The sequence below is a fragment of the Mus caroli genome, chromosome 7 (assembly GCF_900094665.2).
Source record: "Mus caroli chromosome 7, CAROLI_EIJ_v1.1, whole genome shotgun sequence".
NCBI classification, from domain to species: domain Eukaryota; kingdom Metazoa; phylum Chordata; class Mammalia; order Rodentia; family Muridae; genus Mus; species Mus caroli.
In genome coordinates, this window is record NC_034576.1 from 33,285,428 (window position 1) to 33,308,716 (window position 23,289).

Genomic DNA, 23,289 nt, shown 5'->3' on the forward strand with positions numbered 1-23,289 from the left:
AAATCTTTAAAAAAAAAAAAAAAAAAACCTGGACTCATAAGATGTCAGAAGAAAATATAGATGGATTTTTAAAAAGTAGCATGAGCCGGGCTGGTGAGATGGCTCAGTGGGTAAGAGCACCCGACTGCTCTTCCGAAGGTTCGGAGTTCAAATCCCAGCACCCACATGATGGCTCACAACCATCTGTAAAAAAAAAAAAAAAAAAAGAGCAGGGGCAGTGGTGGCGCACGCCTTTAATCTCAGCATTTGGGAGGCAGAGGCAGGCTTGAAAAAAAAGAAAAATTCAAGTTCCGGGCCAGCCATTGCTTTATAGCAAGATGGTGTCTCAAAGGACAAAATTCCCAGCACATTTATCAGACTGTGACCCCAGGAGGCTGAAGTAGGAGACTGGGTTTGAGTCCAGCCTGGGCTATCAAAATAATCCAAAGGCTGGAGATCTAGCTCAGCAATAGAGTACTAACAGCACACTCAGGATGTGTGTCCCAGTGCAGATACACAGGGAGTTCTAAAACAAGAAGAGCCACACAATGAGACCCTATTTCAAAAACCAAAGAAAAAAGGAGGCTTAGTCTCTTGTCCATGGAGGAAGTGGTTGATCCACTGAAGAGATTTTTGGGTCTTTGGGGGGTATATCCTCAATGGGTCTCTTTGGGAACTTTGACCTTTTTTTTTCCTGCATACATGCTATTTGTCTGAGTGTGGGTATGCCATGGCATGCCTGTGTAGGTCAGAGGACAACTTGTAAAAATCAGTTGTCTCTTCCTCCACGTGGGTCCTAAGGATTGAAATCAGATCCTAAGACTTAGTAGCTCCGGTGGCCCCATAGATTCACTCATGTTTTTGAATATATGGCCACAGGGAGTGGCACTATTAGGAGGTGTGGCCTTATTGGAGTAGATGTGGCCTTGTTGGAGGAAGTGTATCACTGTGTAGGTGGACTTTGAGGGCTCCTATGCTCAGGCTCCACCCAGTACATTTGGATCAAGATGTAGAACTCTTGGCTCCTCCAGCACAGTGTCTCCCTGGACACTGCCTTGCTTCCCCCATGATGATAATGAACTAAACCTCTGCAACTGTAAGCCAGTCCCAATTAAATGTTTGCCTTTATAAAAGTTGCCTTGGTCATGCTGTCTCTTCATAGTAATGAAAACCCTAACTAAAACAGAAGCTGGAACCAGGGACTGGGGTATTGCTGTGCTGGGCCTGACCATGCTTTTGTTTAGAGGAATATGGATTTGGGGAAAGCGGTGGAATGATTTAAGTGGGGCTTAATGGGCTATCCTGGTATGAATATGGAAGACAATGGTGCTGGGGGGTGATTTGAACTCTGCAGGATTGGCTTAAAAGGTTTCAGTGAAGAATTTCAGTATGCGGCCTAGAGATAATTCTTGTGATATTTTGGGGAAGAATGTGGCTGTCTTTTGCCCTTGTCCGAAGAGTGTCAAAGGCTAAAATGAAGAGATTTAGATTTATTGCAATGAGAAAGGAAATCTCAAAACAGCCTATCACAGACTCTGTCCTGTCGATTATTCTTACAAAGAGCATTTTGATCAAGTATAGCAAACATAGAAAAGAAAAATACAGGGCTAGAGAGATGGTTCAGCAGCTAAGAGCACTGACTGCTCTTCCAGAGGTCCTGAGTTCAATCCCAGCAACCACATGGTGACACACACCCTCTTCTTGTGTGTCTAAAGACAGCTATAATTGTATTCATACATGAAATAAGTAAATCTTTTAAAAAAAGAAAAAGAAAACTACAAAATGTATGGTTCAAGTATTAAGGGTTACTAGAAAGTAGAATGGAGCTGAATACTGTGCTCAAGGAGATAAGCACATTAAAGGCCCTCAGGGCAAAATCCCACCCTCCTAAGCTTGTTGTTTATGCATTTGCAGTTGTACGAGGGACAGTTCTATCAGTTCTGGTTATTGTTCTCATTTGGACATAAGGAGATATGATTGTGTATCAAACTGACAAGTGACAGATTGTGATGGCTATATCTGGAGTGAACTACAACCCAGAAATGGCAGAATACACCATTAATTCCAGGAAGACAAGGGCAAGCAGATCTCTCAGTTCAAGGCCAGCCTGGTACAGTGCAAATTCCAAGTAAAGAAAAGCCTAGATCCAAGCATGGTGGTATACACCTTTAGTCCCAACATTCAGGCAACATACCATGCAGATCTCTGAATAAGATGAAATAGAACAAGGGGCCATGTTCCATCCCCCAGCAAGCAGCAGAACTCAGCAGCTTCAGCCACATGGCTTTGGCTTTAGAGTCAAGAGTGGAAGGGGTTAGCTGAACCTAAGAAATTATCGATGACTAAGAAGAGACCAGAATCACTGAGGTGAAAACTTCTGGCAAGTATTTTCTGGGAGCACAAAGGAGTTGTGTTCCAGAGATAGCCAAGATTGTACCTCATGCTGTACCTGGATGTGGTAATGTGTAATAATCACCCAGCTGGTACTGGTTTGGAAGGCAAGAGGCAAGAAGGAGCCATAGACAGCAGCTAAGGCTTGGCCCTGTGAGAGGCCAAGGAAGGTCATTGGTTATGGAGAGCTTTTTGTGCTGCTTCTAGGAAACTGGTGAGAATATTTACATTGGTCTAGGACAAGAAAGGCTCAAGAAAAATCCAGTTGAGGAATGTATTCCTTGTGTCTTGATCATCTTGGTAAGTCCCTGGCTATAGTGATCCCCGGACTTTTATGCCTTGTTGGTTCCTTGACTAAGAACTGGCCCTATTCCTGACATGAATGGTATAAAAGCACGGTGGGAAAAAATGAACTTGCTTCAGTGCTTGCTGGAGTCATGCTATTGTGTGGTCTGATTGTCTTTTCTCTTTCATCCTCACTCCCTCCCTCGAGACCCTGTTGACTGAATAAGCAGGCTTGGTCAACTGGTGAAGGTGCAGCCTCCGGCCCAGGACTGAAGGGCTCATGCAAAGAAGCTGAGGTTTGGCACTATGAAGAGAGAGGGCCTATGAGAAGTTACTGGTGAAAGTGCAGCCTACTTTCAGGGGAAGACCCCAGTGTACTGGAAATCCCAGTACCATGGGCAAACCACCAAGAACAGCAAGCAGCAGCAGTGGAGTGCAGTCAACCAGAACAGAGAGTGCTACATTAGAGCCCAGATCATGTGTGCATCCCAGACACTGGGACAAGTTGTAAAGTTGAAGTTGCCTTGGAGACCCCAAGATGTTGGGAGACCCCAAGAGCTGCCAGAGCTATGGTATCTGAGGAAAGCTGCTAACAGGGAGTGGAACCAGCTCAAAAGAAAGAATTGTGTTGCAGTCAACAGAGATGAAAGGAGTTGGGCATCACATATGGAGATGCAGAGTGTGGACTTTGACCAGCTGGTTGGTCTAGTATTTCCTCACTGATATATTTTGGAATGCTAATGTATATCCTGTGATATTGGAAGTATCTGCCTTTGTATTTTTGGTTTTGATTGTATAGGGGATTAACAGTTGAAAGACTATGAATATCAGAAGAAACTGGATTTTTAAACACTTTTGAAACTCTGGTAAATTTTGAAGTTGAACTAAATGCATTCTGCATTACATTCTGGCTACAAGCCTATGGAGGCCAGGGAGTACAATGTGGTGATGTGAATAGGTTTGGCATCCCATAGACTCATGTGTGTGAAAGCCTGGCTATGAGGGAGGTGTGGCCTGTTGGAGGAAGTGTGTCACTGTGAAGTTGGGCTTTGAGGCCTCCTGTGCTCAGGTTCCGCTCAGTTAAATGCTTGCCTTTAGAAGAGTTGCCTTGGTCGTGTTGTCCCTTACAGCAATAAACCCTATCTAAGACAGAAGTAGATATCCTTTCCTGCTGAGCCATCGCGAAGGTCTCTCCAGGCCCTCTCTTCCTTACTCTTTTTCATTCCAGTTATGAGGTAAGCAGCTTTGGTGCACCATAGGGCCAGAGCAACGTAGCCAATCCACCACCATCGTGGGATAAACCCTAAAACTGAGCTAAAGGAACCTTCACTTGTTAAGTTGGTGACTTCAGGGTCTGTTACAGTAACAGGAACTGACAGCATGTCGTCTTCTGTTGAATTTGATGGACACATTTCATCTCCTATACTGCTACACCCAGTCACCTACCAAAGTCCTCAACTCAACCTGCTTCCTCATGGGTGCCTCCCTGTAACTCCTTCTCTTCCATAATTACATGTGATTTTGTTTGGTAAGCCAGGGTTGATATGTAGCGTACCTGGCTTTGAACTTGCAATATTAGAGTCTCAGCATCTTGAATGGTGGGATTATTGGCAAGCTGGGTATGGAGGCACACTCCTGTAAACCCAGCACTCAGAAAGCTAAGGCAGTTAAGAGTATAAGTTCTAGGGCTGGGCACCTTTAACCCCGGCACTCAGGAGGCAGAGGCAGGTAGAGCTCCCAGTTTGAGGCCAGCCTGATCCACATATCAAGGTCTAGGGCAGCCAGAGGTACACAGTGAAACCCTGTCTTGAAAAACTAGAGACAAGTTCTGGGCCAGTCTGAGCTACTCAACCAAGTTCTGAGCCAGCTTCAGCTATGTAGAGTTTCTGTCTCAAAAACAAAACAAAAAGTCCAGTAGAACCTTGCCATCTTTTCTTCTCCTGCTGCCCCAGGAAGTTGGTACTCTGCAGCCTCCGTGGTCTCTATCCCAACCTCTGGCAGTTTCACCGGCAATAAAAAAATCACTCACACGCACACACACAAACACACACAAACACACACACACACACAAATCTGTTAATTCTTTTTTTTTTTTTTTTTTTTTTTTTTTTTTGAGACAGGGTTTCTCTGTGTAGCCCTAGCTATCCTAGAACTCACTCTGTAGACCAGGCCTGCCTTGAACTCAAGAAATTTGCCTGCTTCTGCCTCCCAAGTGCTGGGATTAAAAGCGTGTGCCACCACACCCAGCAATCTGCTAATTCTTATTCACTGTTCAAATCTTAGCCTGGATGTTACCTCCTCCAAGAAAACTGATTTTCCAAGGTTCTGACAACCCCCTTCAACAGCACACACTGCCTCATGTGGACACTGCCTGGTCTATTTATTTTCCCATCCACTTTACAAAATAATCCCATATAGTAAAAATGTGACTCTCTGAAAGAGAAATGGGTACAGGCAGAGCATGTGTCCACAAGAAAGGAAAAGCTTAGCCAGGCGTGGTCTACAAAATGAATTCCAGAACAGCCAGGGCTACACAGAGAAACCCTGTCTCAAAAAAAAACAAAAAAAAAAGAAAGGAAAAGCTTGCTGGGACAGTATGGAACAGAAGCCACAAGAGAGNGTCCATGGACACCCAGGGTGAAATGGGCAACAGTGTGTGGGAGCCTGGGTCTTACCTCACAGTGGTAACACTCCACATGGTAGTCTCTGTCCATGGACACCACACGAATGGTTGTCTCACAGCCCTGGAGAAAAAGGCAAGGTTCACAGGCATTCTTCCTGGACCTGGAGCAATATGACCTGTCCATTAAGACACACCTCTCTACAATGTGCCACCATCAGTAGAAATGGTATGCTGGCAGATGTCCAAGAATGAATATGCATGTGCACTGGGCATCTTTCCCAACCCAGCATGTGACAATAAGAAAGTCACATTGGGCGCTGGCTCACACATTATTTTTACTTCAGAGCCAGGGACTCCCACTACCAGCCCTGTTTCCTCAGGAAGCTGACTTGAACACATATAGTTCATGCAGAAAGACCCAAAATTAAGAAGTACACAGGCCAAGGCCTCTCATCTGTTCCTCTGGCCCTATGCCATGCAACATCCACTGCAGGACCAAACGAGCCAGACATGTAGCCCTTTCCCTATTATAGGTAATGGAATACTGCAGTGGGACAAGCTAGAAGCAGGCAGCTGCTTCCTTACTTCACCCAGGACACACCTGTCCCACCCCCTGCCCAAACACCCTTCATACACCTCAGCCCCGAGGAACATAAAACATGGCCACCTTCAAACACCCCTACTGTGGCCCATGATCTGAGGCCAAGCAAGGTGGAGTACACAGAGCCTCGGGGTCAGGCACCTGCTGCTTCCAGATGAAGTGTTCCTACCTGTGCAGGGAGGATGGGGCGGGCACAGGAGGCACATTTTGGTGCAAACACCCTGGAAGAATAGAGGGAAATGGACGTGTGAGAAGGTTAGTGAGTAGAGGCAAGGGTTCTGCCCCACCCACCCCTGCTGTGTGGACACTGGCTGATGGTGTAGCTTCTGCCTTCTTGGTGCAAACAGCTATTTGCCTCCTCCAGAACAGCTTCAGGATCTCTAGACATCTCATGTATACGTATTCTCTGGCCCCTCATATCCAGACTGAAGCCATCCCTAAGGTCGACCTCCGCTCTACCTCGAGTACCAACTACAAATGCTAGTGGCATTAATCCCCTAACTCAGCAGCAGCATAGGCCCAGAGCTGCCAGCCTGGAGCCCAGAGCCACAGCATACAAACAGTTTGGCTATTCACATGACACTAGGGCCCTTCTCTCTTTAGAAGCAAAAGGCCTGGCAATCAAGTGAGCTCACTAGGAAGAAGAGGGGTTCACATAGGCAAAGGCAGGGGACAAAGGCAGGGGGTGGCCAGACTACCCAGGAGAAGGATCAGAAAGCACAAATGCCCCTGTCCTGCCCTTCCAGTTTGATGCAAACCACCCTCAGGCTCGTGTTGGAATATTTGCTCCCAGCAGATGATGCTGTTTGGGGAGGCTGTGGAGCCTTTTGGCGGTAGGCTTGGCTAGTGAAGGTGAATCACTAGGAGAAGACGCTTAATGGTTACAGCTCAGTCCAGGTTCCTTCCTGATGTCTTTTCCTTCTGCCCCACCAAGATGTAAAGAGTCCCAACTCCCTGCTGCAGTCACCAAAGCTAGAGCTGTCCACCCAACACCGTGCCTTCAACACCAGGTCTTGCCTATCGTGATGGATGTCTTCTGAAACCTCTCCTCCTCACACTGTTCTGTGAAGGACTCTGTTACCACATGGGAAAAGTCACTAATACACCTACCCCAACAGCTGAGAAAACACAGAAAAGCAGACGAAAAAAAAAGCAAGAACCAGAGAGGCCAGCAACCACATGGTGGCTCACAACCACCTGTAATGAAATCTGACACCCTCTTCTGGTGAGTCTGAAAACAGCAATGCTGTACTTATTAATGATAATAAATAAATCTTTGGGCTGGAGCAAGCAGGGGCTGAGTGAGTGGGGATAGAGCTGACAGAGTTAGGCAGAAGTCCTAAAATTCAGTTCCCAACAACCACATGAAGGCTCACAACCATCTGTACATCTAAAGTATACTCATATACATAAAACACATGAATAAATCTTTAAAAAGATAAAAATAAAAAGAACCAGAGAGGCAGGGGGGGCCATGGTGCAGGACACACTGCTCCAGCAGGGGAAACTCACGTATGATAGTCTCTAACGCAGTAAATGTTGTTGTCCACATCCACAGTGAAGGGAACTCCATCCAAGCACTCGTTGCACACTGAGCAGCGGAAGCAGCCTGGGTGGTAGGACTTGCCAAGGGCCTGCAGAATCTGGGGAGGCGTCAAAAGGTCACTGCAGGTGAGACACTCAGCACTGCCCCCAAGAGGTTATGGCTCAGGGCCCTACTGAGTCTGGAACAGGAAAGGGGTAGGGGACTCCAGGGTTCCCTGGAGAAGAGGTTCTCACCATCTCCATGATGAGGTGTCCACACACGCTACACTTGTCAGCTGTTTGCTGGAACCCGGAGTACTGAGAGGGGACACAGGATCCAGGACGTCACGTGACAAAGGGGCACTCACTGTCGCTGGCCTCAGGTCTGCATGTGAGTCCGAAGGAGGTTCCCGCCCTGCTCCCACCCAGCTTGGCAAGCAGCACAGTGGAGACTCACCAGGAAGTCCTCCTGGCAGTACACTTTCTCACCCACGTTATAGAAGGCCTTCCCACGGAGCCGTCTCCCTGGAAGGTAAAGAGTGAAATGCTGCAACCAGGGACAAAGCCCAGCTTGGATCTCAGTACTCATCTCTGACCAGCATGAAAGGGAACGTCTCTAAACACCTGTGTAGTGCTGTGCTGCTGTTATAAACATTCCAAACCACAATGGTGGCTCACACCTGTGAACCAGCATCCCAAAGCTCACAGAAGGACCCAGAAGTCTGAGGACAGCCTAGGCTATAGCCTAGGATCTGCCTTGAAAAACCCAAATGATAAAGTTGGATGTGGAGGCGCATGCCTATAGTCTCAGCACTGGGGATATGGAGGCAGGAGGAACCTGAAGTTCAATGACACTCTAGGCTACAAAGCCACACTGGAGGACAGCCTTGGCTATAAGACACCCCCCTCTTAAACAGAAACAAGTATTTCAGAAGAAACTAGAAGAGTCAACAAAACTGTTGGTTTACAGCAAATACAGGAAGGTCCCCTCCCCCACACCTCTACCACTTGTCCCTTTACCTCTCTACTGATCACCTGGCATTCCCATCTACCCAGAGGTTCCAGGACCTACTAGCAAGTAGGAGAAACTACAAACTGGTGAGGGTGCTAGTGAAAAATATGTAGCCACATCAAGTACTTTGGTAAGATATTAAGTAGTTTTCCTCTTAAAACAGTTTTGGAGCAGAGTATGGTAGCCCACACCTATAATTTCAGATCTTAAGAGGAAGCAGTAAAAGTTAGTGGCCAGCTTGAGATATACTGGAACATGCTGTTGAAAAAAATCCAGAGCTGGGGGCACACATAGGCTACCACATGGCTCAGTGGTAGATTCCCTGCCTAGAATCCCCCAGTGAGGGGCTGGGGGCATGGATCAGTGGTAGAGTCCCTGCCTAGAATCCCCCAGTGAGGGGCTGGGCTGTGGCTCTGGGTTAAATTCCCAGTACCACAAAACAGGTGAAAATATTCAGTCTTGTGCTAGTTCTAGTCAAGTGTATAGTATGAGACTTGTGGAATTAGTGGTGAGACAGAAGAAAGAGAAGTTATCTGAAATCACAGACATCGTACCACATGGTCATCTATAAACACAATCATGACTGTGTTATGCAGAACACCAGTAGTAACCAAGTAACCCTACTACGTTTATTGTTTATTGTAATTGTAGGATGGGATTGAAGGCCAGCATATGAAAACCAAATGATTTTTTCTTTGAGTTTATTTGTTTGTTTGTTTGTTTGTTTGTTTGTTTTTCAAGACACAGTTTCTCTGTGTAACCCTGGCTGTCCTGGAACTTTACTCTGTAGACCAGGCTGGCCTTGAACTTACAGAGATCCACCTGCCTCTGCCTCCTGAGTGTTGGGAGTAAAGGCATGCACCATTGCCGCCGTCACTGCCGCTATCGCAGCTCCCAAACATTATTTTTATTCTGGCAACAAATACTGGGAAAATAAAGCTACAACTTTAAAATCTGCATTTATGAGGCTGGAGAAGATGACAACTTAAGATTGGACACTGCTCTTACAGAGGACTCAAATTAGGTCCCCAGCACTCTCGTTAGGTGGCCCATAATTGGCTGTAATTATAGCTGCAGAGGATCTGATACTCTCTCCTGGCCTTTGGTGACAATAAACACATGGAGAAGCTATGCTGGTAGCAGCCTAAAGATAGAAAGCAATACTGAGGGATAAACTTAGGAAAATGTGGGTATGCTGCATGCTATAAAACCAGACTTGGGGCTGGTGAGATGGCTCAGTGGGTAAGAGCGCACACTGCTCTTCCAAAGGTCCTGAGTTCAAATCCCAGAAACCACATGGTGGTTCACAACCACCCGTAATGAAATCTGATGCTCTCTTCTGGAGTGTCTGAAGACAGCTACAGTGTACTTACAAATAATAAATAAATAAATATTTAAAAAAAAAAAAAACAGACTTGGTTCAGAGAAATCTGAGAAGACGTAGGTACGTAGGTATCTTGGCAGGAGTCAATTTCCTAGCTCATTCTGCACATCTGGTAAGCAAAGCTGGCAGCTCTTAATCTGGTTTCTCTTTTCCAAGAATGTTTGCAGAGTAAACTCCTCAGGAGACAGAGTCTCGATTGGGGAGAGTGTGAGCTTGTTTGCTGTCCAGCATTACAAAGATGAGCTCTGCCTCTGGGTCAAAGAGATTTGCTGACAGCCTATTGTAAAAAGTTGGGGTTCCTCAAACTCTGTGTGGTAGGGCTGCTGGAGTTCCCATTTCTCCAGAAGCTGAAGCAAGAGGCTTGCTTAAACCAAGAAGTTTGAGGTCATGCTGGGCAGCATAATGATCCCTCCTCAAAAACAATAGTGTTTGTAATTATAATTGCTAAACTTGAGGTTTCTAAGGTTTGCCACATAGACAGAGTATGCAGCATCTACCAGGAGTGCATCCCATCCCATGAGAGTCAAGGGTCAAGCAGAACAGGAAGCACGTGTGAAGACTCTGACCCAGAAGTATGTGTCTTCTGCCAGCATCATGAAGAATGAGGGGTCACCTGCCAGTGTGCTGCAGGGTAAATTCTAGACCCTTCCAAGCTCACAACTGCCGTGTTCACTTTCAAATACTACCCAATCTTGGCATCTTTGATTTTTTTTGTAGAAACTGATTTTTAAAAAGGTAATAAGGAGGGCTGGGGAGGCACCTCAGTCAGTGAAGTACTCGAACATACACATGGCCAAGTTCAATCCCCAGCTTCTACATAAAAAGCCACGTACGGGAGCATACCATTGTAACCCAGTACTTAGGAGGCAGAGACAGGGATACCTGCAGCTTGCTGACCAGGTACACTGACCTAACTGGCAAGCCTAAGGTCCCAGCAAGAGACCCTGCCTCAAAATGGGGGGCGGAGGGAGGGGAGAGATGGCTCAGAGGTTAAGAGCACTGACTGCTCTTCCAAAGGTCCTGAGTTCAATTCCTAGCAACCACATGGTGGCTCACAATCATCTGTAATGGGATCTGACGCCCTCTTCTGGTGTGTCTGAAGAAAGTGACAGTGTATGCACATACATAAAATAAATAAATCTTTAAAAAAAAAAGGTTCCTAAGCAACACTACCTGGGGTTGACCTCTGTACATATACAACCCTAACATGAAATTGTTACCAACCTAAACATTAACACAAACAGCCTAAACTGACTATGACTGCTCATACCTGTAATCCCATCACACAAAAACCGATGAACTGGGCTTAGTCAAAATTTAACATTTCTTAACAAAAGAATCACTAAAACAGTTTTTAAATCATGCTAAAAGAAATTACTCAGAAAATGCACATCTGCCAAATAATTTGAACCTAAATGTCAGTAAATTTTACAACTCAGTATTTAAAAGACAAATAATCAGGAGGCAGAGGCAAGACGGTCTCTGAGTTTGAGGCCAGCCTGGTCTACACAACAAGTTCCAGGGCAGCCAAAGCTAGCTAGGTAATTGTAGAGACCCTGACTCAAAACAAAAACTCAAAACATGGGTTCAAAGATGGCTCAGTGGCTAAGAGCATGTAATAGTCTTGCAGAAAACCTGAGTTCAGTTTCCAGCATCCACATTATGGCTCCCAGTCACCTGTAACTCCAGCGCCAGAGGATCTGACACCTTTGGCCTCCTTGGGCACCTGGGCTCACAAATGCATAGTCCCCACTCAAAACATGCACACACACACACACACACACACACACACTAATTAAAAATAAAACCCCAAAGAAAAAGGCAAATAATTCCCAGTTCTATAAAAATAGACAAAAGCACCAGGCGTGGTGGTGCACGCCTTTAATCCCAGCACTCGGGAGGCAGAGGCAGGCAGATTTCTGAGTTCATGGACAGCCTGGTCTACAGAGTGAGTTCCAGGACAGCCAGGGCTACACAGAGAAACCCTGTCTTGAAAAAAAAAAATAGACAAAAACTTTGAACAGATTTCCACCAGAAAATGCATATTAGGCTGACAAAGATGCCTCCTGCCACGGCTGACAACCTGAGTTTGATCCCTGGAACCACGTGAGGGAGGAGAGAACTGATTCCTGCAAGTTTTGTTCCATCTCCTGACGTACATGCAAGCGCATGGGCATGCATGCATACATAATAAAAATGTAAGTAATTTTTTAAAAAGATGTATTAATGGCCAAAAAAGCAAACAATAAGATGCTCACTGGAAGTTACATATTAAACTCACGATGAGATCCCACCCAGCAGAACTGTTCCTTAGAAAGGCATCAGCACCAATTACTGTCAGGTGTGCAGAACAGTGTGACTCAGATTTCCAAGGCAACAACTGCCAATGAGTGGTACAGATCCCCGGGAATACAATCGGGCATCTAAACATAAGCGCACTCTGACCTGAAAACCCTACTCCTTGTAGTTTACTCAAGGGAGATGGAAACATGAGGAAGAAGGAACTCTCCAGGAGAGCTCACGGCCAGCTAGTGTCTATTAGCAAGTACACGGAGAGACAGGCTGTGGGATGCTCACACGGTGCAGTTCTGTCTGGCAGTCACTGTACGCTGCTGACACAGATTAAAGAAAAATCACTACCCTGAGAACAGCTGCCCTAAGGGCTGATGACAGCCTGAGGACAGTCCCACCTCAGTCCAGACTTGTCTCAGGAGCTAAAAGCTTCCAGGAATGGTGACTGCATTCAGCCCAGAGGCTGTGTACCAGACAGCAATTAGTTTCCCATACAAGTCTAGAAAGCACAGTTCCAGCTAACCAGTGGCTCCTAGTGGCTGCTCAGCAGAAAACCTGATTTAAGGCCACATTGAAGGAGAAAAAAATATTCTGTGAATATAGGTAAATAAGGCAAAATAAGGGAGATTTAAAAAAAAAAAGTGGGACTGGAGAGATGGCTCAGCAGTTAAGAGCACTGACTGCCCTTCCAGAGGTCCTGAGTTCAATTTCCAGAAACCACATGGTGGCTCCCAACCATCTGTAATGGGCCCGGGTGCCTTTCTAGTGTCTGAAGACAACCACAGTATACTCACATAAAATAAATCTTTAAAAAAAAAAAAAAAAAAAAACTGTGTATGTGTGCGTGTGCTCGTGAAAGCCAAAGGTAACACTGGCTGTCTGCCTTGATTGTTCCCCACGTGACCCTTTTGACACTGGAGATCACCAACTTGGCAGACAAGCTGGCCAACAAGACCCTGGGATTCTTCTGTCTCTGCCTCCCTAGCCCTGGGAATCACAGTTACCACAGCTTCTTTTACATGGATGCTGGGGCTCAAATCAGATTCTCTTTCTTGTGCAGTAAACACTTTACTGATGAGACATCTCCTGCCCTACCCCTCCTCCCCTTTATTTTAAAGAAAATCTTTTTTAAAAAAATTTAAAAAAAAAATGGATCTAACCATAGTGTACTTGATTCTGCTGTGGACAACATTTATGCAGTGGGAATAAGATAAATGTGGATTACTGACTTAGCCAAAGGATGGTGGAATGTGAGGCCTAAGAGGGATTTTTCACCTCACAGTAAACAAAGTAGACTGGTCTAAACAGAGCCCTGGAGCAATGGTAGTGCACCTTCAATGCAGAGGGGTGGGTCTGCTGTTGCTTTTTGAGACATGGTCTTTCTATGTCACCTCGGCTGGCCTTGAACTCTGCTTCTACCTCAGCCTCCCGACTGCCGGAATTACAGGCATGAGCAGCTGTCTTCATGTCTTCACGGTCTCCCAAAAGCAGCTTTACTCTGACTCAATACTAGGCACTATACTGGGTACTGGCTGGTTTCGTGTCAACATGACACAAGCTAGAGTTAAGGAAATGCTTCCATGAGATCAATCTGTAAGGCATTTTCTCAATTAGTGAGCACCGGGGAAGGGCTCAATCCATTATGGGCAGTGCCACCCCTGGCCTGGTGGTCCTGGGTTCTATAAGAAGGTATACTGAGCAAGCTATGAGGAGCAAGCCAGTAAGCAGTACCCTCCATGGCCTCTGCATTAGTTCCTGCCTCCAGGTTCCTGCCCTGTTTGAGTTGCTGTCCTGACTTCCTTCAATGATGAACAGCAATACAGAAGTGTAAGCCAAATAAACCCATTTCTTCCCTACTTGCTTTTTAGTCATGGTGTTTCATCGCAGCAATAGAAACCCTAAGATATACTGTGATAAATATGTATATCAAAATATCCCATGCAGGGACTGAAGATGGCTTAGTAGTTAAGAGCATTTGCTGCTCTTACAAAGGTAAGAGCTTCAGGTGACACACCCATTCACAACCCAAGTTCCAGGGGATCCAACAGGCACACACGGTGCACACTCCTGCACATAAAATAAGCAAATCTTAAGAAACAAACAAACATGGGGGCTGGTGAGATGGCTCAGTGGGTAAGAGCACCCGACTGCTCTTCCGAAGGTCCAGAGTTCAAATCCCAGCAACCACATGGTGGCTCACAACCATCCGTAACAAGATCTGGCGCCCTCTTCTGGAGTGTCTGAAGACAGCTACAGTGTACTTACATATAATAAATAAATAAATAAATAAATAAATAAATAAATAAATCTTTTAAAAAAAAAAAAGAAACAAACAAACATTTAAAAACATTAGCCCCATGTGCAGACAGGTTCAAGCTCCCTCACCCCACGCTCCCATGCCTCCCAGGCAGAAGAGTACCCAGTGTGGACAGAAGCACCATGGCCAAGGACCGGAGAGGAGCCTTTCTGACAGCCAGCAAAGGCTCCTTCCTCAGGCCCAGGCCTCCCATATATGCCAGGCCCAGAAACCAAGGGGCCGCAAACCATGTATACAGGGAGAATGTTTGACTGTGGCAGCCTCCTCTGCCCCAGAGCTGAGCGTTTCCTCTGGCTGAGGCTTGGGTGCAAGGGAGTGACAGAGGCAGAGGGGATGGGTGGGTGTTACCTACCACAGGAGTCACAGATGAAGCAGTCGGTGTGATACAGGCTCCCCATCGCCTGGCACGCCTGCCTCGCTCCGTAGATGCCAAGGCCACACTTGATACAAATGCCTGTGAGGGAGGAGCAGAGGAGCAGTGGCTGGTACTATGCACTATGGAGTTGGGTGGCCAGCCAGGCTCCTGGTCAGGTGTCCACCTGCCTGACCCTCCCAAACTGACCTCCCAACAAGGCCTGTGTCACCAGGTCCCTAACAACTAACATTCAGCTACAGGGGCGCTGCTCTAAGTCAAATGTGCAAGGTCCCTACCGGCTCATGTTTTAAGCACCTGGCTGGTGTCACTCTTTTGAAAAGCTATGGAAAGGTAGGGACATAGTGCCTGACTACAGGTACAGGTCACTAGGGGCAGGTCTTGGAGGTGGCAGTTCAACTCCGCTTTTTGGTGCAAACGTTCCTCTTTCTAATCCAATGAGACATGAGACCCTGCCCTCATGCCCCTGTCATTACCAACAGGGCATCACCAGCCAGCATGCCTTCCTTGTCATGTTACACAGTATAAAGTCAAAGTCACTTCCTCCTTGAGTGGTTTCAGCCAGAGAGCTGGCCAGTGACTAGAAAGGCAGCGTAAACAGACAGCACTCGGGGTCAGCTACTGCTACCTGAGCATCCAAAGAGTTTCACAGAGCACAGGAAGAGCCTGCCTGACTTCCACCATCAGCTATGAATGACATCAGCACTAGACCAAGAAATGGCACTCCACACCATTCCACCTCCGACTGAGAGACAACCTTCCTGCTGCCTTTGAGCCAAATCCTACTCTTCAAAATAAATACGCACACCACACAGGTACACCAAAGGCATCACTGCCCTTGACCGGTACCCTTTCCCCACCTGTATAAGATTCCCATGTTCCCTAGGCCATTCCACAGATATCGACAGCCTACTGCCTGCCTGCCAAAACTGCAGTGCAGAAAAATCCCCAGCACCAAGGACTGAGTATTCCAGAGGAGGGACACACTGCACAAGTTACACAATGTCAGATGATGCATACCTGTGACCCCAGTAATCAAGAGACCTAGGCAAGAGGATAGCTCAAAGTTCCAGGCCAGCCTGGGCTACACAGCAAGTTGGAGGCTAGCCAAGGGTCTATATGGAGATGCTGTCTCAAACCACCACCACCAAAAAACAACAGTAATGATGATGGTGGCAATGTTAGATGGAAATAAATGCTGTGGAGAAAATTAAGGCTAATTAAGAATATATCGAGGGACCAGAGAGGTGGCTCGGTGGCTAAAACTGCTGGCTGCTTTTGCAAAGGACCTGGGTTCAATTCCCAGCACCCACTTAGTTCCTAACTCTATAACTCCAGTTTCAGAGGGTCCAATGCCCTCTTTTGACCTCTGGGGGCACCAGGCATGCAAGTGGTGCACATACCTACATACATGCAGGCAAAACACTCATACATATAAAATAAATCAATCAAAACAGGAAAGACCCAGGGCTGAGGAGATGGCTCAGTGTTAAGAACACTTCCTAGTACACACATGGTCTCTCACAGGCACTGAAACTCCAGTTCCAGAGCAGCAAACGCCCTCTTCTGGCCTCCTCAGTCACTGCATACACACAGTGCACATACAGGTAAGCAGGCACACACACTCACAAATCAGTAAAAGTAAAAATAAATAAAAGTTTACAAAGAATCTTTAAAAAGAAATAAATAATTGTATGAGAGTTGGGCATGGTGACACATGCCTGCAATTCCAGCACTTAGAAGACAGACCAGCTACACAATGAGCTGGAGGCCAGCATGGGCTATACAAGACCTTGCTTCAAACAAAATAAAGAATAAATCTAGGCCAGGTATGTTGATACATGCCTCTAACTCAGGCCAAAGTAGAAGCATCTCAAGGTCAGGGTCAGTCTGGGCTCCACGGAAAGTTCCAGAAAAGCACAGCTGCATAGCATGATCTACCTGGTGTGTAAATCTAGGGCTTAGGGTTTCAAGTTAGTGGCAATGTGTGTGTCTGACATGTGTGAGCTCTCCCCCACCCACACACCTGGAGGTGTGTGATTTTTACACAGGATGGTGAGAGAGGGGCCTCTTAGTCTTCACACCATGAGCTGAAAGGACAGTACTTTCTATGCAGGAATCTGGGGATACTAGATGGGACAGGGGACCACATAGACAGGCCAGATTGGGGGAGGGGGCAGAGGAATAAGCAGTGTTAGGAGGGGGCCTGGCTCCAAGCCTTGTGCACTATTAACCCCTGTGTCCAGGAGACCCAAAAGTCTACTCTCTTCAGTTACCCGTATCTCTGATGTTTGCATGAGAATGGCCCCATAAGCTTGTATGTTTGAATTCTTGATCCCCAATAGGTGAAGCTATTTGGGAAGGATCGGAGGTATAGCCTTGCTGGAGGGGTTTTTGAGGTTTCAAAGACTCAGGCCATCCCCAGTGTGTTTTCTCTGCCTCCTGCTTTTAAATCATAATGTGAGCTCTCAGGCAGGTGTATTGCCTTTAATCCCAGCACTCAGGAGACAGAGACGGGCAGATCTCTATGATTTCCAGGCCAGCCTGATCTACACAGTGAGCTCCAGGACAGCCAGGGCTGGTAGAGACCCTTTTTCACAAAAATTAATAAATAGATAGATAGATAGATAGATAGATAGATAGATAGATAGATAGATAAAAGCTGTGAGCTCTCAGCTGTTCTATGGCCATTCCTTTACTCCACCATCATGCACTCTAACCCTCTGCTTTAATATGGGGCCTGGGGAAGTGAACTCAGGTCAGGCTTAGGCTTAGTAAAAAAGACCGTAATACAAGGAGTCATCTCACCAGCCCTCTTTGCATTGCTCCAGCTAGCTTCCCTACCCTGGGTTTAAGCATTCTCAATCTATCTCCCAAGCAGCATGTGTTAGGCTATGTGCCACCACACCTGGTCTGTTCCCTCATCTTGATCACCCGGACACACTACTAGACTTTTCTTGCTAGAATAAAAGAAGTCTTCCTTCCAATCTTCTCCCCACCCCCCAACCCCCACAGCCCACCCACGAGAAACAGACATTCCCATTCACTTGACTAAATCACAGAAATCAACACTGGAAGTTGGGAGTGGGGAGGCCAGGTATGGTAGCATACATCTTTAATTCCAGCACTTGGGAAGCAGAGGCCGGCAGGTTCCTATAAGGCCAGCCTGGTCTATTCAAGAAGTTCTAGACCAGCCAAGGCTAGATAACAAGATGCTGTCTCAAAATATAAAAAAAATACGGGTCTGGAGAGCACTGGTTAAGAGCACTGGCTGACTGGCTGCTCCTGAAAAAGGACCGGCTGGGGTTTGATTCCCAACACCACAATGGATGCTCACAATCATGTGTAACTCCAGTCCCAGGGGATCTGACACCATCTTCTGACCTCTGTGGGAACTAGGCATACACATAGTACACATACATACATGCAGACAAAATATTCATACATAAAAAATAAAAATCTTAAAAAAAAGAACAAGCTGGGCAGACTCAGGAAGCAGAAGCAGGTGGATCTCTGTGAGTTCAAATCCAGTCTGGTCTACAAAGTGAGTTCCACGACAGCTGGGCTAGATAGACAGAGAAACCCTGTCTTTAAAAACAACAAATAAACACAAACAACTAAGACGGAAAGGAGATAAGATGAAAGGGCAGAGGGAATTGATGCTATATGGATTTAGAAGTTTGTGCTTTAAAAAAAAATACTCATTTGTGTACATGTGCACACATGACTATGTGTGCACACATGAGACATGTATGGTCAGAGAACTACTTACAGGAGTCAGTTCTCTCCTTTCTACCATGTAGATTCTGACACTCAAACGTGGGTAGACAGCTTGGGAACAAGTTGCTTCTTTAGCCTCTGAGGCATCTCAGCCCCCCACCCCCATGTGTACGTGCGTGTGTGCAGTGCGTGTGTGCAGTGCGTGTGTGTGTGTGTGTGTGTGTGTGTGTGTGTGTGTGTGTGTGCGTGCGTGTGAAAGATCCTTCTACAGATTTATAACCAAAAGAAAAGGGCCAATGGAAAGAGGAAAACTTAAGTTGGAGGTAGAGGTCAGAGAGATCAGAATGCTACCCTCTCAGGTGGCAGACTGGCTGTGTACTGAGGCAGAGGGAGAAACAGGAAGCCAGGCCACAAAGACTGAACTTGGGGACCTCAGTATTCTGAGTGAAGTGGAAAGCAAGATGGGCGTCAAGAGACCAGAAGGCTGTTGAACATAAAAGCAAAGTGACTAAGGCTAGGGGCAACACACAAAGTCCTACAAACCCACTTAGGTCAAAAACAGGCCAGTGAAATGGCTCAGAGGGTCTTGCAGCTAAGCCTGACAACCTGGGTTCAAGCCTCAAAACCTACATGGTAAAGGAAAAGAACCAATTCCCACGAGTTAAATCTCTGACCTCTATACACATATATACATGCCAGAGCATTCATGTGTCTACACACACACACACACACACACACACACACACACGGGTCACAGAGTGGGAAGAGCTGGAACCAAAGGCTGCTAAGAGAAACAAAAACAGAGTATGGCCTAGGAGCCTTAGCAGTAGATGGTCAGTTCAGGGGCCTGAGGCTGTTGGCCTCCATTAGACAGCAGAACTGAGGAGAAGACACAGGGGTACCAAGAGGTCGGCTGACACAGAGCCTATGGAGGAGGGAGCTAGGGATGGCACAGGCAGAACACACTATAGACAAGGTTCTCAGAAGTCAGACTTCCTTCTGTAAGAGGTATTTATTCGGGTCAAAAGATTTGAAACAGGACTGGCGAGATGGCTCAGCTGTTAAGCTCACTGACTGCTCTTCTGACAGTCCCAAGTTCAAATCCCAGCAACTACATGGTGGCTCACAACCATCCGAAATGAGATCTGATGCCCTCTTATGGAGTGTCTGAAGTCAGCTACGGTGTACTTAAGAAATAATAAATAAATCTTAAAAAAAAAAGGAGAAAAAAAAAGATTTGAAACTTTTTAAATTGCAAGCTGGATAGGATGCCATGTGCCTGTATTCCCAGCGACTGGAAGGCTGTAGCAAAAAGAGCTCAAGGCTAACCTAAGCTAAGACTCTGGCCTCTAAATTAAATTTTAAAAAAGTGAAATGAACACATTTTTGTTTTCTGTTTTGCTGTCCAGGTCTCATTTTGCAGCACAGGCTGGCTTGGAACACATAATCGCTCTGTTTCAGTTTTCCAAATGCTTAGATTACAGCTGTTTACTATACCTAGAAACTGCCATTCTGTAACTCAAAAACACCAACTGATATCAAACACATAGTTTAACCAAAATTGCCCACATTTTTTTTGTTTTTTGTTTTTTGTTTTTTGTTTGTTTTTATTTTTTTTAAGATTCATTTATTATATGTAAGTACACTGTAGCTGTCTTCACACACAGCAGAAGAGGGCATCAGATCTCATTACAGATGGTTGTGAGCCACCATGTGGTTGCTGGGATTTGAACTCAGGACCTCTGGAAGAGCAGTCAGTGCTCTCAACCGCTGAGCCATCTCTCCAGCCCACCCACATTTTTAAGAACCAGAAAAAAGGCATATTTTTGGCTTAGGGAGTGAGAGCTAGCATTTAGAGCAGGTATCACGCCTCAAACCTGTAATCCTAGCATTCAGGAAGGCTGAGGCAGGAAGATGGTTACTTGGAGGTCAGATTGGTATACAGAGTGAGACCCTATCTATAAAGGGGGACTGAGGATACTGTTCATTTGCCTGAGTACTTGCCTTGCATGCATGAAGGCCAAGGTTCCATCCTCATCACCCCATAATCTAGCTGATTGTGGTATGCACACCTGCAATCCCAATGCTTGGGGTTTAGGCTAGGGAAAGGCTGTCCTTAGCTCCGGAGCACATTCTGGAGCAGCTTGCACTAGATTAGAGCTTATTCAGAGAGGGAAACCTCTATAATCAGCCAGCTCAGTCTCCTGTGTGGCTAACAGGGCTAAAGCTGAGCCCTCGGTGCTCTTTAGAAAGGATCCTCACCTCCAGCAGTTTGGGGCTATAGTGCCTTTACCCTCACATTAAATACCCAGTATAATACGCAGACTTGAGAGTGGCCATAGGGGCCAAAAGACAGACCAATGCCGAGCCTCTAAGTGTGCACGGGCCAGAAGATGATCAGATGCTCATCCAAGAGCACAGAGAGTATCCGGCTGAAATGTCCCAGTTTGGCTCCTGGCAGGAGGTCAGTTTCTCACTCACCTCCTACTCCCAGGCCATTTACAGCAGCCATCACCTCTGCTAAACCCCAGATTCCCCATCTCACGGCATCGGATCAAGCATCTCATTCCAAACCCAAACCACTCTAGCCCGTGCATGCTCTTGACCACCCTGGGCTACAACCTTCTCATACCCTCACTTTCTTCCTCCACCCTGGAATACACTCAACATGACCTGCTAAGGTGCAACCTCTCCTCCCCTAAGATTGACTTCAAAGAATCCTGGAGCTGCTAGCTCTACTGAATGTGAGACAACTCAGACTCAGCCAGCCCTGTCCCAGGCTTGCTAACCATACACATCCCCAAGCCAGCTTCACTCCCTGTACCTGACTCACCTAACTGTTGTGCCAAGAAAAGCCATCAGAGACTCTGGGGCCTTGCTAATGCATGTGATTCCTTTACCAGGGCTGTTATGAGTCAGACTCCCTTTCTTTGGTATTTAATGATATAAAGTGTATTTTCTGTTGCCACTTTTTGAAGCACAGTCTGACTTTGTAGTCTTGACTGGTTGGGAACTACAGGTAGACCAGGCTGGCTTTAAACTACCCTACTTTTCCTGAATCCCCAGTGCTGGAATCACAGGTCTGTACCAACCATGCCAAGCTAAAGGGTGAAGTCTGAATGCGTATTTTTCTTGGTATTTTTTCTATATGTGCGTAACCAGATGTAAGGCTGGTTTGTGGTTTTGTTTATTTGCTTTGCCTTGCTGGGAAACAAACCTAGGGCAGTGATAGGCAAGTGCTAGCTCGGTATTCTTGTAGGAAATATCCTGTTTATAAGACCTAGCCCAGAGAAGCCTTGAATGCTTGCCTTGGTCCGGTATGTAGCCTCACACAGTTCCACCTGCAGCCTCTACCAGCACTTAAGTCTCAGTCACACAGGTTCACGGGTACCCGGGGAACCCCATCTTTCTGTCCCTATCCATGCCTCAGTTAGAAGGGGGAACACTTCCGTTCTGCTCTTCCTCAAACTTTAGTAGGAGCAATACTAGGAATGAAGAATGCCCAGCAAAAGGAGCTTAAGAATGGGTCAGCAGTAAGAGCTTGGTGCTCTTGCAGAAAACTCAACTTCTCAACGGAGAAGACTCAGTTCCCAGTACCGACGTCTGCTCACAACCGACTCCAGTTCCAGGAATCTGACACCTTCTGACCTCCCGGGGTACTTTCAATATACACCTAACTGAATCTTTTGCAGAGTCCATATGTCTCTAATCCTAGCACTTCAGAGTCAGGGACAGAAAGACAGGCCAGTCTAAGCTACAGAGTGAAACCTTGTCTCTAAGTAAATAACCAATTTTTTAAGTGTCCAGAAAACAGCTTAGGCTGTCAATCAGCCTGATTTTGTCTGGATCCCACCCCTCACCCACCCCCATCCCACCCCCGCCTCAAGTCAGGAAGCGCCGGGCATCTCCGCACCCGTGGCTGGAGAACAGCCCTTACCAGAACCCCAGGACCCCCGACCCAGACCCCGGCCCCCGCACGCTCACCAAAGTAGTCTCGCGCCGTGCGCGCCTCGAGCGCGCGCTCCAGTTCCCGCGTGAGCGCCTCCAGCCGCCGCTCGGCCGCACTCGGGCCGCCCTCCCGGCCCGGGGGCAGCGGCAGCGACGGCAACGGGAAGGGGAACTGGGCAGGCTCCGGAGAGCGGGCGGGCGCCGGGCCGACGCCGACGCCGGGCGGCAGCAGGTCTGCACAGGCGCCCGCTGAGCCACGGGAGCCCAGGCTGGACACGCTGGAGCGCGCGCTGCCCCCCGACGGCGGCCCGGGGCCGGGGCCGTGGCGCTGGTCGTAGCCCAGGCTGATACCGCTCGAGCGCGCGCTGCCGCCGTCCGAGCCTGCGAGGCTGGCGCGCGGGCCTCGCTCGGGGCGGCTCGGGACGTCGGGCGCGGCCTCGGGGCCGCCGCCGCCACCCTTGCCTCGGCGGCCCGACGCTGGCGCCGCCTCGTCCACGGCCCTCGGCCCGCGCCGCACGCGCCCTGGGGAGCCGGCGGTCGGCTCCGACTCGCGCAGGCCCAGCCCGGCCAGGAGCAGAGCCGCGTCGTCCGCGGCCGTCCGCGAGCGCTGCATGGCCGTCGGCCCGCCGCGGCGCGTCACCTCCGCCGCCCGCCGCCGCCGCTCCGGCAGCGCCGCCGCATCGTCCGCCGGCCCGCAGCCCGCCCCGGGACCCCTGGGCGCGGGGCGGGGCGGGGCCCGGGTCGCGGTCGCTCGGCGTGGGCCGCACTCTCGCGCGGGGCCGTGGCGGGGAGGGAGGAACGGAGGCGCGCGGCGGAGGAATGCGCGCGCAGCTCGGGGCC

General features: G+C 47.7%; 1 protein-coding gene across 1 annotated transcript in view; it reads right to left on the reverse strand.

The window, feature by feature from the left end:
* Wtip (WT1 interacting protein) overlaps positions 1-23,074 on the reverse strand; it is a 25,441-nt gene extending 2,367 nt beyond the window's left edge. The window contains exons 1-7 of the mRNA XM_021168514.2: positions 22,486-23,074; positions 14,761-14,862; positions 7,861-7,928; positions 7,659-7,721; positions 7,392-7,522; positions 6,049-6,100; positions 5,331-5,399 (exon numbers count right to left, since the gene is read on the reverse strand). Of these exons, the coding sequence (XP_021024173.1) occupies positions 5,331-5,399; positions 6,049-6,100; positions 7,392-7,522; positions 7,659-7,721; positions 7,861-7,928; positions 14,761-14,862; positions 22,486-23,062 (1,062 nt within the window). The 5' untranslated portion in view covers positions 23,063-23,074. The remainder of the gene's footprint in view (positions 1-5,330; positions 5,400-6,048; positions 6,101-7,391; positions 7,523-7,658; positions 7,722-7,860; positions 7,929-14,760; positions 14,863-22,485) is intronic.
* Positions 23,075-23,289: the final 215 nt, after the last annotated feature.